This window comes from Lithobates pipiens, unplaced genomic scaffold (assembly GCF_037356315.1).
Source record: "Lithobates pipiens isolate NorthernLeopardFrog02 unplaced genomic scaffold, aLitPip1_a1.2 Scaffold_8, whole genome shotgun sequence".
Classification (NCBI taxonomy): Eukaryota; Metazoa; Chordata; class Amphibia; order Anura; family Ranidae; genus Lithobates; species Lithobates pipiens.
In genome coordinates, this window is record NW_027507903.1 from 413,736,696 (window position 1) to 413,756,985 (window position 20,290).

Sequence of the window (20,290 nt, forward strand, 5' to 3'; positions counted from 1 at the left end):
TACCGCTTATGATACTGAAATCCCAGCCCGAGCCAGACTCAGGATCACTGCCAGGGAGGTTAAGGAACAAAGCACAGCTTCTAGCACTGACATGGTGGTTCTAGGGGCGAACTGACCATTCGACCACTCGGGCACTGCCCGAGGGCCCTGGGCCACTAGGGGGCCCCATCAGGGTTGACAACCTCAGTAAAACCAGGGACAGTATGTAAAAATCTGTGTTTTTTTTACATCTGTCTCTGAAATGTCCCTTACCAACATCCTTTTGGTCTAAAAATCCAGAGATTATAGCTGCCCCACCTCTCCAGTACCTTCTCAGCCAATAGAAACATGTCTGTGTATACTGTGTGTGTGTATACTGTGTGGCCCCATAATCTCCGATTGGCTGGGGGCCCCATAATCTCCTATTGCCCAGGGGCTCCATGAGTTGTCATCCGCCCCTGGGTGGTTCATCAGTGTCATTTGTGTGAGGATTTCATAAGCCACGGTCCTCCCTACATTGGTGATTCTCCACTGGTTGCACCTTGCCATTAGGACAATCATTGAAATGCAATTGTCACCCTCTGCAATGTTTGTCACTCTCTACCTAGCTGAAATACTGCAGAAAGTTGACTGATATCAATGGAGCAACAATGAAAATCACCTTGCTGGAACAAGTGATTAGAGCACAATGCAAGGTTAACTAAAATGTATGATTCTGTTGCTGGCAAGTTGCCACCAGTGATTGAATCTCTTGTGCAACAAGGGTTATAGGCGTTGGTATTAAAACCTAGGGGGTTATTTACGAAAGGCAAATCTACTTTGCACTACAAGTGCAAACTACAAGTGCAAAGTGCAAGTGACTGTTGGAGGACAAGGCAGTATCTACTGCAGTGGGTGAAGAACAAATGTTGGACAGTGGGGTGTGTACTGCTGAAGGTCAAAATGAAGGTGTAAGAGAGGGTAGAATAAGAATTGGGGAATGCTCGCTGGGGGGGGGGGGGGGGGGGGGAGGAGTGTTCTTTAAAGAATAGGAGTACTCAAAGTTTAATTACAAGAATATTTTTGTTGCAGGCAAATATTATATTTAATGGGTATATACAGTATGTGTATATCAAAGAGCACTTGCAAAGCTGTGACTTGGATATTAAAGACATTTACTTTATTCTTACCAAGAAAAAAATATTATACCAACTAAAACCATCTAAAGTAGACAATCATCTTCATACACCATTTTTCTTGATGTTATAGTTTCTCTAATGGAGGATATATCCTATGAGGATTATACTAAATATAATACTGTCCTGAACTTGTGAACCCAGCAGACAGTACTTAGGAACACAAGCTAGAGCTGCTTTGTAATTCAGGTTTGCTTTCCAGATCACTGCTTAGATGCTGTGTCTATTTTTTCCTCTTACTTAACTCTTGAAACGTTTGCTAAACACCCCAGCCAAAAATCCACTGCAATGCCTGTGCCAAGTTCGCAGCAAACAGTAATCAGGTTAGGGGCAAGGTCGTATTATTCCTCGCCTCATCCTTTCTCCCCTCCTGTGATTTCCCAAATGCATGTATGATTTTGCTAAATGAGGCAGCATAACATTAACCTGTGTGCGTAAGCCCATTGGATATGTCAACATGACATTGGATTGGTTTGCTATTGCTGAAAACATGAATATTTATACGAAGTAAAAATAGTGTTAAAATAGGGCTGAAGGCTGTGCCGCGGCAAATATCTTTTCATAGAGCAGATGCAGTTTTTTCTTTTTTTTTTAAAGGACAATGTTGTTGTTTTTTTGGGGCATGGAATTGAGAAAGACATTTATGGAAAAAGGCAGTGACCGGAATTGTATGAACTGGTGAATGAATGAAGGGTGGGGCAGATCTGCTCTGCAGAACACACAAACCCACGCTACACTGCAGAGGAAAAGCTGCATAGAAGAGAACTGAATAATTATCAGAGATTCATGAGTAATACAGCATTAGGGAGAGATAACATAAGCTATTTCTTGTTCAAGTACCACTAGCTTATCACCTTAATGTAGTAAACAGCAGATGTACCAGCAGCGTGTGAATACAATGATGCATATGTAGTAGGAACATGCTAAATATAGGCAGCATCCTCGTTGCAGCATATCACTGATCACAGGCACAGGAAACAGAATTCCTGCTATATACTGTAATTACTGAGAAGACAAATGTGTATTTAAAGGCACCAAAATGCAAATGATGAAGATGTCCTTATATTTGAGCTGCATTATTTTACTGTTTTAAATGACTTTTTTTTTTTTATATATACTCTGAGTTTTTGAAGTAAATCTTTTTTATAACACTGCTTGTTTTCAGTGAGTGCCTAATGAATATCTAAAGTAACGGTCCCAGACATTGATCTTATTTGACAGGGCAGATTTAGTACCAGATGTGTAATGCATAAAGAAGAAAGAAAGAGCCTCCCCTGTTTATGCTACGAGATTAGATGCTCATATTACACCTGGTCCATTGTGGTTATGCATATTATTAATAAAGAGCGTTTCACTAAAGCTGGATTCACACCTATGCATTTTTTGTGCTTTTCGCATTTTGCTAATTTTTCTCTACACTTCATTTATCATGGTTTCCTATGGAACACGTTCTGTAGTGCAAATCTGCAAAATGCAAAAAGCACAAACAATGCATAGGTGTGAATCCAGCCTAATTGTCTGCAGCTGCACCTGCTTGTTCAGTACATTCAGTCTGAAAATGCTTATTCAGAGTTCTCCTATTAGGCTTGATTCACACCTATGCATTTTTAATTTGTTCTATAAGAAACAATGTTCAATGGACTGTAGTGCAAATCTGCAAAATGCAAAAAGCACTAAAACTGCATAGGTGTGAATCCAGCCTTAGGGCAGAGAAGACAAATACAACAAAAATAGATATGCATCTTGAAGGCCTCAATCAGACAGGTGAACAAGGGAGTAGAGACTGCTGCGTCAGTTAGACACAGCATGGCCACGTACAAATTGAATAATAAGCTGTTGCCATCTTGTATGTGGAAAGAAATGCCGTCCCTGGACACAAACTCTCTGCTTCCAGGTCAGATTCCCTAATTTCAAGTAACTGCAAGGATAAACAGTTACATGCAAACAGTCAATTATATATAAAGGCACCTGCATATAAATTAATACAAACTGCCCTCCTTAAAGTGAAAAAGTATAATATTCACTCTGTGCAGAAATGAAAAAAAACGTAAACAAGGCGCTAACACAATCAAATCGCTACATAAATCAACAATTCAAATTCTACCTACACAAGCTATATTTGCCACACCATGTGTTTAAATCTTTTGTGTCTGGATGGATAATCTTCCAGTAGTGCCACCACAAATCACCACCACTGTGAGAAGTGCAATTACCCTGTTTCCCCGAAAATAAGACCTAGCGTGATTGTCGGTGATGGCTGCAATATAAGCCCTACCCCCCAAATAAGCCCTACCCTGTTTCCCCGAAAATAAGCCCTACCCTGACAATAAGACCTACAAGGACTTTAACTAGGGCTTATTTGGTGGGGTAGGGCTTATATTGCAGCCATTGCCGACACTCGCGCTAGGTCTTATTTTCAGGGAAACAGGGTACCTCTATTTTCACTAAAGGAATAATATATATCCTGCTAATGGGTCACACTACTCTCCAGTCGATCTTCCACAATCGCCCTAGGTCTTCAATCATCAATCCAAAGTCATCACAACATCAAACCAGAAAAGTGCTATAGTGTAGCATTTTATTATAAAAAGATGAGCAAAGATAACAAAGCATAGCACTCACTTGTAATTGTACCCAGACTTGGCACTAATGGAAAGTAGTATTCGCACCACCTCACCTTCAAAGGAAGTGAGGACACCCATGGGGCCTCGACTAGTTTTGCTGACCACGCCTTCAGGAAGCCACCAGTAAAAAGTGGCGGCACCAGCCATTGATTCTTACAGGGTAAAAATCTTGACCCTGTTGTTTGCATACACTGTGTGTGTTTCTCCACCTGCTTCCTGCCCTTATCTCAGGCTCCACTGCCCTTCCTGGGTGCCTGGAACAGCCATGGCAGATGACAGTGCATAGATTACTCGACACAATCTCATCTTTTAGATACATTTTTTAACTATTGGGTAATATATTGTGTTAGTGCGTGCTAAAATTACCTTTAGTGTATTTTTATTGGAAACAAGGGTTTCATAAACTGGTTTGTGTAACATAGAATTGCAACTACCATCATTATATTCAACGGGGTCTCTGCTTTTAGAAAAAAAATATACTGTTTGGGTGGTTTAACTAATCATCAGGCCTAACATGTGCATTTTAACATGTGTGCACACAAAATATGCAAAAATAGTTCTGTTAGCGGAAGGGTTAAAGGGATGTGGTTAGAAAGTTTCTGAGCTTATGCCTGTGCACATATTCATGTATATATTGCATGGCCCAGGGGTTAAGAACCACTGATATATGGGCTTTTACCTTTCGCAGGGGGGTAATTCTGGATGCTGCACTGCATCACATGGTCCTTCCTGCTGTCACTTTCTCAGCTCCTTATGGTGGAGTCTGAGTAGCAAGCTGCATGCCCGTATAAAAGATCAGCCCTGAGCTGCCCTTTAGCTGGGTCCCCTGCTAGAAAGCATGATTCTTAATTCATCAGTGAAACACCCAATACTCCTCCCAGTATCTAGGGGACCCTTTCCTCCTCTATGCACCTCCTTTCAGATACTCTTCCTGAGCCAGCACTGGTGTCCAGTGCACTATACTGTTTGGGCACATTCAGCTGACCACACACTGGACAGCCCCTTCTAATAGGGCTTGTGTAACATGAGTGACTAGCAGTGTAAACAAATGTGTATGTTGTTTCTGTATCATGCAGCAGTGCCCTCTAGTGAAGACACCTTGCAACAACACCACTTTTTGCTTCTGTAATATTCAGCAGTGCCCTCTAGTGCCAACGCACAGTAATAACACCACTTTCTACTTCTGAAAGCAGCTTGCTGCTTGTGAGCCACTGTTCTACACAATAACTAAATGTGTTGAAGGACTTCATACATGTACATTAAATACTAACAGTCCTGGGTTACTATTGCTAAAAACCAATGAATGAACCAGGTTGCATCCTAGTCCATATAATCCAGCATACTTACCTCTTTTTATGAAGACCCTAATAAACATGATAAAATAATGGCTTTCTGTTGCAAACTCAATTTGATTTATCCTTAATATTCCCAAGGTGTAGCTCTTGCTTGGGTAAACCATTAGGCCTATATACAATGGGAAGCCTATATTGCACCAGCTATATAAAGCTCATTAGATTCATAATATCTAACATGGCTAAAATGGTGTCTTTAGCCGCGTACACACGGGCGGACTGTCTGTCCAACTTAGTCCGCCGAAACACATTTCAGCGGACAGTCCGCTCGTGTGTGGGCTTCAGCTGACTTTTTCAGCGTGCAGTCTGGCGGACTAAGTATTTCGGAATTTCCGTAATATTGTCCGTCCAACTTTGGTTTCAGCGGACAATCCGCTCGTGAGTAGGCTAGTTGGACGGACTAAGTATGGCGCATGCTCAGAAAGGATTTACACGGCGGAAGGTTGCATTGCTGTGTATTGGACGTCCTATTTCTAGTCCCGTCGTACGTGCTGTACACGTCATCGCGCAAGCTTTCAACGGACTGTTTGTTCATCGTGTGTGGTCAAGTCCGTTCATTCGAAAGTAGGACGGACTGTCCGTCGGATTGTCTGACGGACTAAGTTGGCCATACAGTCCGCCCGTGTGTACGCGGCTTTAGTCTTCATTAAAAGCGTAACTCCATTCTTGTTGAGAAAAAAAAATTCCCCTCTGGGTGATCTATATACATTTCAAGGATAACAACCTTTGTTGTAGATGCCTCCATATTGTTATTCTGAAGAAATTACTGTTTGTTCGGCTAATTTGGACGCTGGTGGTAAAGCGGCGCTATTTTTAGCAGGGCTTTGCCGGAGTTTTAGCGGTGCTATTTGGCCTCTAGTGGGGCAGTTTTAACCCCTGCTAGCAGCCGAAAAAGGGTTAAAAGCGCTGCCCCATTGTTTTCTATGAGAAGGGGGGCTTTAGGAGCAGTAAATACACCACTCCTACAGCTAAAGATGGGGCTTGCAGGACTTTTTTGACCGTCCTGCAAGCGCACACACTGGAGCACCGAGGGCTTTCACACTGGAGAGACAGCAGGGGCTGTTTCAGGGCGCTTTGCAGGCCCTATTTTTAGTGCTGTAGCGCCTGCAAAGTGGCCCAGTGTGAAAGGGACATTCCTCTGTGCTGAGTGGGTGTAATGGAAGTGGTTTCATAATTATCAGTCAGCAGTGGCAGCTGCAGAGCTCTAATGAGGAAATCTGCTGGGCCTGCATCCCTTTGGACATGTTCCTATTGGGAGTATCTCACCAAAAGTGACATTTTTGCTGCAGGGGATGCCTGAAATCTGACTTGTATCTTAGGCAGACTTCTGGAATAATTGCTGAGCCAATCACACAAGCAGGAAATTATGTTTCTGGGGGGGGGGGGGGGTGTCAAGTACACACTCTGTGTACAGAACAACTCCAGGTAGCCATATTGCATTTTCAGAAAATTACAGTGGTTGAAGAATGAAAAGGAAAGGTAATTTTCTAATAACATGCAATTACAACATGACTTGTGTCACAATTGTATATGGTATATTATTTTTGCTTTATTTGCTATTTTTTCCCCCCACAAAAGTGGAGTTACCCTTTAACTAGATGCTGACCGCCGGCTGTCAAATGACGGCCAGGCGGCGCACCTATTGCGGCGGGAGACCTTCATATGACGGCCTCCCGTTTAAACAGGGAATGCGCGCGATCGTGTTTCTTCGGTGGCGGCGTGTCACGGAGACACCGCTCGCCACCGAAGGGGGTGAACAGCCATTGGTTATGGCTGTTTACCACGTGATCACAGATGGTCACACCCCCACTGTGCACGGCGCATGCGCGCGATCGTGAGCGCGCTGCGCGTGCACGTCGGTGGCGGCGTGTTCCCCGGGAACACTGCTCGTCATCGACGCTGGTAAACAGCCATTGGCCGGCTGTTTACTCACGTGATTGGCTGTGATCCTTTCACAGCCGATCACTAAAATGTAAACAAACCGAGGTAACGAGATGTTACCGGGTTCTCCTCCACACACACCGATCGTGTGTGAGGAGGAGATTGCGGTAACACCTCGTTACCGCCTACAGTGTACACCAACACACACTGATTGCCCCCCCCCCAATAAAGAGGACCTGTCACCACCCCTCATAGTACCTGTCAATCACAGTCCATCAGAGTACCTGTCACAGTCCATCAGAGTATTTGAGTACCTGTCACGGCCCATCAGAGTACCTGTACCCGAGTACCTGTCACGGTCCATCAGGGTACCCGAGTACCTGTCACGGTCCATCAGGGTACCTGAGTACCTGTCACGGTCCATCAGGGTACCCGTGTACCTGTCACGGTCCATCAGGGTACCCGAGTACCTGTCACGGTCCATCAGGGTACCCGAGTACCTGTCACAGTCCATTAGAGTACCGAGTACCTGTCACAGTTCATCAGGGTACCCGAGTATCTGTCACGGTCCATCAGAGTGTCCGAGTATCTGTCACAGTCCATCAGAGTACCCGAGTACCTGTCACAGCCCATCTGAGTACCCGAGTACCTGTCACAGCCCATCTGAGTACCCGAGTACCTGTCATAGCCCATCTGAGTACCCGAGTACCTGTCACAGCCCATCTGAGTACCCGAGTACCTGTCACAGCCCATCTGAGTACCCGAGTACCTGTCCCAGTCCATCTGAGTACCCGAGTACCTGTCCCAGTCCATCTGAGTACCCGAGTACCTGTCCCAGTCCATCTGAGTACCCGAGTACCTGTCACAGTTCATCTGAGTACCCGAGTACCTGTCACAGTTCATCTTAGTACCCGAGTACCTGTCACAGTCCATATGAGTACCTGTCACCGCCCTTCAGAGTACCCAAATACCAGTCACCAAGCCATCAGAGTACCTGTCACCAGGCCATCGGAGTACCCGAGTACCTGTCACCAGGCCATCAGAGTACCCGAGTACCTGTCACCAGGCCATCAGAGTACCCGAGTACCTGTCACCAGGCCATCAGAGTACCCGAGTACCTGTCACCAGGCCATCAGAGTACCCGAGTACCTGTCACCAGGCCATCAGAGTACCAGAGTACCTGTCACCAGGCCATCAGAGTACCAGAGTACCTATTTGCAGCCCATGTCTCATAGAATATACGTTGGGGTGTTTGCTTTCCAAAATGGAGTAATTTTGTGGGTAATTGCACTGTCCTGGTGGTCCAGGACCTTCAAAAGTGTGATGGGTAGGAATGAAATGAGATGTGTCATTTATGCTCCTAGAACACCTGAACATACTACTTCAATGTTCGGTCTCTCTATGTGACCAGGCTGTGTAAAAGTCCTACACATGTGGTATCGCCATACTCGGGAGGAGTAGCAGAATGTATTTTGGGGTGTAATTTTTGCTATATACATGCTATGTGTTAGAAATATCTTATAAATTGACAATTTTGTGTAAAAAAAAAATGCGGTTTAATTTTTTTCCACATATTCCAAAAACTTCTGGAAAAAAATTAACCATTCAAAAGACTCATTATGCCTCACAGATTATACGTTGGGGTGTTTGCTTTCCAAAATGGGGTCAATTTATGGGAAATTCCATTGTCCTGGTACTCCAGGGCCTTCAAAAGTGTAATAGGTGGTTGAGAAATGAGATGCATCATTTTTGCTCGTAGAACGTCTGAAGGTACTACATCAATGTTGGTGCTCTGTATGTTGCCAGGCTGTGTAAAAGTCTCACACATGTGGTATCGCCATACTCGGGAAGAGTAGCAGAATGTATTTTGGGGTGTAATTTGTTGTATGCATATGCTGTGTGTGAGAAATAACCTGATAATATGACAATTTTGTAAAAAAAAAAAATAATAAAAAAAATCTTCATTTTGCAAAGAATTGTGGGAAAAAATTACAACTTAAAAAAGCTCACCATGCTACTTACTTAATACCTTGGAATGCCTACTTTGTAAATAGGGGTCATTTGGGGGGTATTTATACTTTCCTGACTTGTTAGTGTCTCAAGAAATGAGGTACACCTGATGTACTGAAGGCCTGATCAGAAGTGATCAATTTTCAGTGATTGGCACCATAGTTTGTAGACTCTATAACTTTCACAAAGACCAAATAATATACACTAATGTGGGTTATTTTTACCAAAGATATGTAGCAGTATAAATTTTGGCCAAAATGTATGAAGAAAAATTACTAATTAGCAAAACTTTATGACAGAAACAAAGAAAAAGGCATTTTTTTCACAAAATTTACGTTTTATTTTATTTATAGCACAAAAAATAAAAAACCCACTAGTGATTAAATACCACTAAAAGAAAGCTCTATTTGTGTGGAAAAAAAGGACGCAAGTTTCATATGGATACAGTGTTGGATGACCGAGTAATTGTCATTCAAACTGTGAGAGCGCTGAAAGCTGAAAATTGGTCTGGTCAGGAAGGGGGTGTAACTGCACTGTACTGAGGTGGTTAAATGACAAAAATATAAGTAATCCATATGAAATTAAAACTTTTTTTATTATGTGAAGCAGGTTGTACTCAGATATTGAGTTACCCATAAAATATTATTAAGGGCATTATAACACTAATATGTTTTGACAAGGATTTTATTAGACCTGTGAGAATCAGATGTGCAGACGCTACACACACCGCTTCAATTTACAGATAAAGATCCGTAATGTTCTGTGGTAGACCAGACAGAAGTTTAATTTCCTGAAAAGGGGAAGATAAAGCTCAGCTCATAAGCAAATCTGGTTAACTCTGTGTGTTTAGGATTAGGATTTGCAGCGTCCTCTTTTCTGTTATTGGAAAAATAACAGTTTAGCATGCCCTGCTTTTGTAAAATCATTACATAATAATATTAATTACTGTGATTTGTGGCTTCAATTTGTCAACCATATGTCCTTGCTAGGGAAAATCTGTTTATTTAACAAACTGTCATTTTACATGTGTGTAGAAACAAAATATCTTTTGTACTGAGCTGCCTTGTATGTCTAATCTTACTAAACAGAGTGGGTGTAGAACTACTAAAGCATTTGTATGTGCTCATTTCTGCATCCTAATCAATGCTCATTTCTGCACATTTCTCATTATGAAGGCTTTTATTTTTTGTGTGAGTTCTAAAGGCAAACACTGCCTCCGCTGGCCACTGTTAGAAATGAAAAATTCCTGTTAAACAATTTCAGTCTAAATGCTGTAAATAGCTCTCCTTGACCTATGCAAAAAAAAAAAAAAACACACACGTATAACTACGTCTACTATTCAGAAAATGTGACCATCCATAAAACGTATATAAAATATATAAAGAACTATATAGTGTATATGATTTTGTAAATGTTCACCTATTTCATATCAGTGGAGGTGGATATACATGTTTAGTTGAATTGATAAAGCACTAGAAGGATTTATATAATACAGATTACACATTTCTTTAAATGTTATTCATGATTAATTAATAAAGCTTAAGCACATTGGGTTGCCTAATTAATTGATTAATTGTGTCTCTGGAATATATATTGTAAAGCACTGTGCAAACTGTCAGCACTATATAAATCCTCTATAATAATATAATAATAATAATATTTCCTATCACTTTATGTATATACAGTATCACACAAAAGTGAGTACATCCCTCACAATTTTGTAAATATTTTATTATATCTTTTCTTGTGACAACACTGAAGAAATTACACTTTGCTACAATGTAAAGTAGTGAGTGTACAGCTTGTATAACAGTGTACATTGCTGTTCCCTCAAAATAACTCAACACACAGCCATTCATGTTTAAACCACTGACAACAAAAGTGAGTACACCCCCTAAGTGAAAATGTCCAAATTGGGCCCAAAGTGTCAATATTTTGTGTGGCCACCATTATTTTCCAGCACTGCCCTAACCCTCTTGGGCATGGACTTCACCAGAGCTTCACTTGGTGATCTCGGCAGAAACACATCTCCAGTATTAATGTGAAATCACTCTGGATTAATGAGCACAGGAGGCACAGCGGACAGCAACATCGCCAATCTGGGGAGAGGAGGGTGTTAAACTTATTGGCAGATTTAAATTCACTAACTAATTTAAGCCAAATTCCACCTAGCACTTTATAATTACAGTAAACTGTTTTTTTTCCCCTTTTGGAATAAAAAATGTACATGAATAATTCAAAGATGGTCATTTCAGCCACTCCTGCAAGTGTTTAGTTTGTCTCATCCACGTCAACTGATAATGTCTGCTGGAGAGCTTGAGCTTTTGAAAAACAACAGACTTGCTGGCTGAGTCACCAGATGAAAATAGCTAAAAAAGAAAACACATGCAACCATTACATGTAAGAATTGTTGACCTTCAATATAATAAATGTTTGCTTTTGGGTTTAATACTGCTTTAACTACTTCTCTACCAGACCAATTCTGAACCTTATACATAAAGTAATCAGCCTTTTTTTGTTAGAAAATTACTTAGAACCCCCATTACATAACATTATATATAGTTTTAAGCAGAGGCCCTAGAAAATAAAATGGCGGGCATTGCAATTTTTTTTATGTCACATGGTATTTGCGCAAGAGGTTTTTGAAACACAGATTATGGGGAAAAAATCCACTTTAATTCATTTTATTGCACGCAAACACAAGTTTAGAGATACACAGGAGGTTTTGGGCTATAATTATTGCTCTGGTTCTGACCTTCATCATGACACCTCACAAGTATGATGTGATCACCATTTACATATGAGTGCAGGATTTACGTGTTCGCATTTCACATGAGCATGGGGGACACATGTTTTAAATTAAAACTTTCTTTTATACTGTCCCTTTAATTTTTTATCAATTGTATTGTTATCACAAGGGTCTGGCTCGGGGTTACCGCTCGTGGTACTGAAATTGTAGCCCAGACTCGTGATTACCACCAGGGAGGTTAAATCAGAGTCAATAGCTTGGTATTTTGGACAGCTAGTTTATTCCCAAAACATGGCTTGTTAGGAGTACTTGAGGACTGAGGTTAAGAACCACTGCTTTAGACCACACTGCAGTATTTTCATGCATCTATGGTGACTTTCATCCTTTACCTTTGTGGTGATCGTAGGTTTAAAGCTTATGAAACGACATATATCCAAATAGACATTAGTCTCTATATAGACATATATTGTTACATATTTTTACAGTGTTTTTTATTTTTATTATTTTTCTTTTGTCTTTTGGGCATCACATTTATTATATAGAGGTTTGCCATTGCAACATCAGAACAATTGCAATATGCACTAGGGCATCCGTTTGTAGTACAGTGGACATTTTTTAGAAATAGTTTTTTTTATATATTTGTGTAGAATAAAGTGGATTTATACAGTGCTTTGGTTATTAAGATATTTGTATATACAGACCCTTTCCATTTCTGGTTGAGTCCATAACTAGTATTTATATTCTTAGGTGCTTCATGTTGTTATGATTAGGGACTTTCAGATCATCTTTCTTTGAGGATTGAGGGGAGCCTTGAGGCTATCTTTTGTTGTTTTTCATACTGCTGACAATAACATCTTCTCTCCAAGTTGACCTGTTTCCATACCTTCACTTCAAAAAATTGGTCCCAAGACATTAAGACATTAATGACTGAAGACATTAAAGAAGGGATCTTTACCAGAAAGATAAATGTGTATATAAAGAGACCTAACCCACAAAGGTGTCTGTTCATGTCTTTGGTTTTGGAAAATGTAAAAGTTGATTGTACGATTGAAAGTGTGCAATGACCTTATAGTGATATGTAAATATGATTGATATCATTATCAATTTAGTGTTGTTATTATTATTTAAAGATAATGATGTATGTCTCCAACTTTACAGAACCCGAAGGAGGAGAAGTGTCTCCCCCAGTAGGAGCTGGTGTGAACTGCAACAGTTGGACCTTCAAATATGGACCTGGCAATCAAAAACAACCAGTGCCACAAATACCACCCGATTTTCCAGAGAATTTTATTATCCCAGGATCCCCAGCCATCATTTCTATCCGCCAGGATCAGCCATCCGCTCAAGCTCAAAAAAGTAACTTCATAACCTTTGGTAAAAAGGAAGAAACAAAAAAGAAAAAGAAAAAGAAGAAGGGGAACAAAAATCAAGAGAAAGCAAATAATAACGCAGCTGACAACAATGATCAATGAAAGGATACTGAAGCCAATTATTTCCCCCATTTTTGTAAGACATAATGTAGCAACTCATAAGATTCTTCCTATTGTTAATGCACCTTCCTACAAACAAAAAGACTTCATCATTCAAGCCTGAGAATCTATACAGTTTGTCAATATCATTATCAGATTGTGTCTTAAAGCTTTATAATGTCAAATGTTTAGTCATATAGTATCCAGCGGTTGTCTCTCACATCCAAAGAATGCCAATGCAGGTTGTGCATATAACAAATAAGTGACTGTTGAAGTGTTACTGTTGCTGGTGGTGAAGGAGACTTTCATTTTCTGGGTGAAGCCACTATTCAGCCTATCAGTTCATCAGGAATTAGTAATATTACTGTTCCATTGGTTATTTTATACCTCTGGAATACCTCTAGTTCCTGATCCCTTGTTGGCTGCATTCTTTGAATATTGATATACATCCTGCCAACAGGACTGAAAGTCTCCAGTCGATTCTGGTAACAAGTATACTTTAAGGTATATCTTTGTAAATAAAGTATAATGTACAGAAAAACATGTTATATTCAACCACTCATGGGACAAGATGCACATGTAAATTTACACCATATTTCTGAGTAAAAAAAGGATAAACCAATATTTTCAGAAATGGGCCAAAACACCCATTAACAATCAAATTCAACCTCAGAAAAAAAAAATATCTTTACAATTAATGTAGATTTCATACTGAGTATATTGATATGTATAATAATTTATATATACCGACCTTCAACCATTACGTTTTATCAGGCTCTTGACAACATTTGAATGCATCAAGCAAAATCTACATATAAGCTAATTCCTCAGGAATCAAGATAGTAAATAACATGTTTATTTCTGTTCCCACCTTCTGTTATTGTAAATGTACTCACTTCTGAAAAAAAAAAAATAATCACATATGCATACATATAAGATAAAGAAAAAAAACAGTTCACATGTAAATATACTCTTACTTAGCTCATACTTTTCAAAGAGTGCATATTAAGGGTGAAATATATTCTCTTCAAAGCAAAAAAGCAAATCTTATTGTGGTGTATTTTAAGGAAAATTATAATCAGGGTGCATTATACTATATGGTGTTTAAAGGAAAATGCTAAAAAACAAAACAAAAGAAAAAAAACTGAAAACAGACATTACAGAGTATTTATCTATACAAATCTAAACAAAATAATGCGTAATAGTTGTATTTGTAGCCCCCTGCTCTTTGAGCACAAGTTTATCTGAATGTACTGTCTGAGCCCTTGTACACACGGTCGGAGATTCCGACAACCAAATCCGTCGGATTTTGTGCAACGGATTTTGTCCGAAACTGTTGTATACACACGGTCGGACGAAGTTGTCTGAAAATCCGACGTGATGACATTATTTCATTACGACGGGACTATGTTCAGGCTAGTAGCCAATAGCTTTGATGTAGGAATTTGATCTGAGCATGCAAGGCCCTTTGTCCGATCGGAATTCTCTACACATGATCGGAGTATGTCCGATCTGAGCATTTTGTCGGAAAATATTTCCGGCAAGTTGGAAAATTTGGTCCGACGGATATTCCGACGGAAACAGTCCGATGCATACCACACACAGTCGGAATATCCGACAAAACGCTCCGCTCGGACACATTCCGTCGAAATCTCCGATCGTGTGTACAAGGGCTTAGACCACTAGAAATGTGTGAGTATCTGCAAGCACATGGCACATTGTTGTTTGCATGGGGAAATGGTCACTTTTTGATAATTTACAGCTGACACCCCTTTGCATTTTAATTCCCTTTTTAATATTGATGGAATGCAGAAGCTTAACCAATACTTATCTGAAGTTAAGAGCATCCTTGTTCCTAGTCCATAACACAACATCATGGAACGTTGTAGTAGAACTATTGGTGACTTACATGTTGACTGTTTACCAAGGATGCTGCAATAACAAATATTACCAATCAGCCTATGGTGGCAGCTACAGTTTTACAATGGAAAAGGCTACCAAATGTAGATATGTCATGTTTTAATATTTAAGGTAATGTCCCAGTTCTTTTATTACTAAAGCTATATTTACAACTGTGGGAAAAAATATATAATGGCCAAACTACTGAAACTAAACTCCATCTTCAAATAGCATACATACCAGTCTGATATCTTTATTTGTATGCACTCATTGATTGTGTATTATATCAAACCCAAGGGTAACAAAAAAGACATCTATGAAAGTGCTATTCTCCTCTAAGTAATATAAATAATAAATATAGATTGAGAAAGATAAAATAAAACAAGACAAAAGGTATTATGAATAAGTATATGTATGTTAGAATAATACGGTGTATATTTATACATGTACGGAAGGTTAAATGTACCTTGATGTTAATTTTCCTGGAGAATTACAAATAGGGATAGTCCCGTATAAGGGCTCAATGCCAATCATAATCTTGATAAGTATGATGCAAGTCAGATCATTAACACCTATCACAGATTGGTTGTTTATGTCTTCATAATAAAATTACACCACTTGAAAGGGCCACTAAACAGAAAATACAAGTTTCTTATTATATGAAATGTAATATAGTAGTAGTATAATTTTGTAACTTTCACAACAGATGATATAAAATGCCTCATGCCTTTAACTTCATAGTAATAAATATGATCTATGTATGCAAACAGTGTAGCTAAGTGAAGATGATTGTTATAGGTAGGCTCACATTGGTGGCATGTAATAGATGTATTAGATAGGTTATCTTTTGCAGACAATATATGCTTTACTTGTCTCTAGCATGTCCCGCAGCTAGGCCCACTATATCAGTGGTTGTCAACAAAATAGGTATGGGGGGCCTTAATTTTAGCTCCTGAACATGCCAGGTTTGGCTGAAGGCTGAAGACATGCTTCAGTAGACAGTAGTAGACAATAGGAGACTAGGGAAATGTTACATGTTGGTAGAAATGGTCCCTGCTAATATTCCTTCACAAATGTATGCTTTGACTCCCAGTACTGACTTATGGGGTCTAAAGGCTAAAGTAGGAGTATGAAATGTCAGCATGCAGCTCCAGGGCACTGCAATGATGATGACTAAGGATGAGCCAAATACCCCCTCCGGTTCGGTTCCCACCTGAACATATTGTGCTTGGGGGGTGTCCTTAGTATGCCTGTAAAGTGGCGCAGTTTTCCCATGTTTAGAACAGTACCACAGCAAAATTACATTTCTAAAGGAAAAAAGTCATTTATAACTGATTGCGGCGGTAATTAATTGTCGGGGCTCGACAATATAGATAAAACTCATTGAAAAAAACAGCATGGGTCCCCTCCAGTCCATTACCAGGCCCTTTGGGTCTGGTATGAATATTAAGGGGAACCCTGAACCAAAAATGTAAAAATAATTGCGTGGGGGTCCCCCAAAATCCATACCAGGCCCTTCAGGTCTGGTATAGAAATTAAGGGAACCCTGCACCAAATTTAAAAAAAAATGGCATAGGGGTCCCCCCAAAATCCATACCAGACCCTTATCCGAGCATGCAATCTGGCAGGCTGCAGGAAAAGAAGGGGGATGAGAGAGCAGCCCCCCTCCTGAACCATATCAGGCCACATGCCCTCAACATGGGGTGGGTGCTTTGGAGTAGCCCCCCAAAGCACCTTGTCCCCATGTTAATGGGGACAAGGGCCTCATCCCTACAACCCTTGCCCGGTGGTTGTGGGGGTATGTGGGTGGGGGGCTTATCAGAATCTGGAAGCCCCCTTTAACAAGAGGACCCCCAGATCCCGGCCTCCCCCCATGTGCATTGGTAACGAGTACATTGTACCCCTACCATTTCACAAAAAAAGTGTCAAAAATAGTAAAAGACAGGAAACACTTAGGGACAAGTCCTTTATTAGAAGATAAAAAAATTTAAAATGTCATGCGATGTTCATTCATCTTCTATCAAACCCCCCATGAGCCGAAAAAAGAAAAAAAAATCTGCAACACCTCCGCATCCATGGGCGGCTCCTGCAGAGTTCTTCTTAGACTTCTTCATGCAGACTACTAAGGAGACCCCCCAGACACAATATTTAAAGGAATTTTTCATTTTTTTTGTTTCACTTTAACCACTTAAGGACCACCTCACACCGATGTACATCGGCAGAATGGCACGGCTGGGCACAAGCATGTACCTGTACGTTGCTTTTTAAGTGCCCAGCCGTGGGTTGGGAGCGCGCCGCCGGCAGTGCGCTCCCGACCCGGTCCTGTGCTCCGTGACCGTGGCCACGGGACCAGCGGACCTGATCGCCACTGGTGTCCTGCAATCAGGGCTCAGAGCTGAAGAACAAGGAGAGGTCTGTGTAAACAAACCTCTCCCCGTGCTTCCCTGTGTGGCTGTCACCGATCGTCTCTTCCCTTTTATAGGAAAGGAAGATCAGTGACATCACATGCCAGATCACGCCCCCTACAATAAGAAAAACACATAACCTCATACATAACACCTACGCTGCCCCCTAGTGGTTAACTCCTTCACTGCCAGTGTCATTTACACAGGAATCAGTGCATTTATATAACACTGATTGCTGTATAAATGACAATGGTTCCAAAAATGTGTCAAAAAAGTTCCAATGTGTCCACCATAATGTCACAATCACAATAAAAATCGCTGATCGCCGCCATTACTAGTAAAAAATTTTTTATAAAAATGCTATAAAACTATCCCCTATTTTGTAAACGCTATAACTTTTGCGCAAACCAATCAATAATCGCTAATTACGATTTTTTTTACCAAAAATATGTAGAAGAATACGTATCGGACTAAACTGAGGAAAGAAAATGTTTTTTTTATATATTTTTGGGGGATATTTATTATAGCAAAAAGTCACAAAATTGTCGCTCTATTTTTGTTTATAGCGCAAAAAATAAAAACTGCAAAGGTGATCAAATACCACCAAAAGAAAGCTCTATTTGTGGGAAAAAAAGGACACCAATTTTGTTTTGGAGCCATGTCGCATGACCGTGCAATTGTTAGTTAAAGCTACGCAGTGCCGAATCGCAAAAAGGGGCTTGGTCCTTTCGCTGCAAATTGGGGGGCTTAAGTGGTAAAGCATTATTAAAATCACTGCTCCCGAAAAAAATTCTGTTTTTAAAACTTTTTTTGCATTAATACATGTCCCCTGGGGCAGGACCTGGGTCCCCAAACACTTTTTATGACAATAACTTGCATATAAGCCTTTAAAATTAGCACTTTTGTTTTTTCATGTTAGTGTCCCATAGACTTTAACAGTGTTCCGCGGCTTTCGAATTTACCCAGAACACAGCATATTGCTTCGGTGTTCGCCGAACTTCCGAACTACCAATGTTCAGCCCGAACTTATGCTAGGACCGAACCAATTCGCCCATTCCTAATGATGATCTTAGTGTGTTAATCCTTGCATTATTCTTACAAATAACCATATGAACAAATACAGTATTCCTGCATAGTCAGCTTCTGATGTAACACCAAAGTTTCTTTGGTTAGATGCAGCCATTTGGTGTTACAGCTCAGGTTTACATTATTCCTACCTACCCCGCATGGCCTAAAGGCTTCCTTGCAACCAGTAAAGGTAAACTGTACAGAATACAAGGCTTCCCCACAGTCAAATAAGAAATACTAAAAAGTAACTAAAATACTTGCACATATATTGCATTGGAATTTTGTTATAGGGTGACTTGTAGATAAGATTTAGTGGTCCTTTTATACAACGTGCTCAAGCATGTTATTGCAAACCATTTGACAATTGGAAGTGCTGCTTTGTAATCACATTTAAAAAGCTGCCTGAATCATCGTACGTCTCACCCAGCAAACACAGCTTTACTTATGTCAGTTCACAATGTGTTAAGCTGCTGCATGTGTTAAAGAATTCTTTGTAATTGAGAACACAAACATGACTTACATGTGCACTCAAAGTACAATGATGTTTCTTGAAACCATCTGGACTTCATAATAGACCCAAGGGTTCCTCCTCTTCAGATGACCTACTCATATTGTGTCATTGCAATCTATTGTGTGTTGTTGACTCTGACATATGGGTTTTGGTTTCATTTTTAACTTTCTTACAAAAAGAAGAAGATGATGAACTGGAGATCTTATGTACACTGATGTTAAAATATAAGTAATTATGCCCTATGCTCCTATGAAGATCTAACATATTTATTCTGTGCTTGTGTATGTGAATGCAAACGCTACTATCAGTTATAGTTGACTTTAACTGTTGAATGTAAACCCATACTTTTTATTTAATTTTTTGTACACTTGTGAAGAAAGTGAACTAGTGCTGATTTTAATTCACTGCTGTTTATCTTTTTTGGTTTGAAATTACACAGTAAAATTCTTTCTTAAATCAAGAATTACTAAAAATGTTGCCTCTTTTTTAGGTAAGTCTTAAGTAGAATACAGCAAACTTCTGGTTTCTTTGTTAAAACTTTAAAGCTGAAATTAAGGTATTGTTAAAAATTGACCTTACAGTTGACCCCTCCCCCCACCACACTGCAAGGAATAAAGTGAAATTATTACCTTACTGCTAACTCTCTGATGGTTTCATGTCTCTGTATAATAGGCTCCGGAAGGTGCTCCTCCCTGGTTGCAGCCCTTAGACATTATCAGTTGCAGTGCAGGACCAGGAGTCCTGCATTGCTTGTGAGGATGCCAAGGGATTGCACACATCTGGCATACAGCTTTTTAGTGTATATCCAGCCAAAACTTTTTTCTTCTCTCTACTGACAACAGACAGCATGTGAGCAAAAATCTCCAACAACAACATTAATTTGTTTCTTTGGTAGAGTAGAGACTCAGATGTTGTTTTATTTCCTATTACAGTTGTCTCTCTAAATTTCTGCCTGTTGAAACTTCTGTAACCAAGACAAGAAGTGATGGTAAATCTTTTAGAGACCTGGATGGCAATAAAAACCTTACTAGAGTTCTATTCCTGTCCCATTTTGAACTTAAAAAAGTATAAGCTTTACAGACACATTAAGATTTTGGGATTTGCACCATGGACAGCTAGATCAATTGATATGTACAACATATCTGATGTGATCAATGAAAGATAGGTT

At 40.0% G+C, this 20,290-nt stretch overlaps 1 protein-coding gene across 1 annotated transcript in view; it reads left to right on the forward strand.

Annotated features, from left to right (window-relative positions):
* The window catches only part of LOC143962187 (uncharacterized), a 392,669-nt gene extending 373,084 nt beyond the window's left edge, over positions 1-19,585 (forward strand). The window contains exon 6 of the mRNA XM_077471519.1: positions 12,929-19,585. Within this exon, the coding sequence (XP_077327645.1) occupies positions 12,929-13,242 (314 nt within the window). The 3' untranslated portion in view covers positions 13,243-19,585. The remainder of the gene's footprint in view (positions 1-12,928) is intronic.
* The last annotated feature ends 705 nt before the right edge of the window (positions 19,586-20,290 follow it).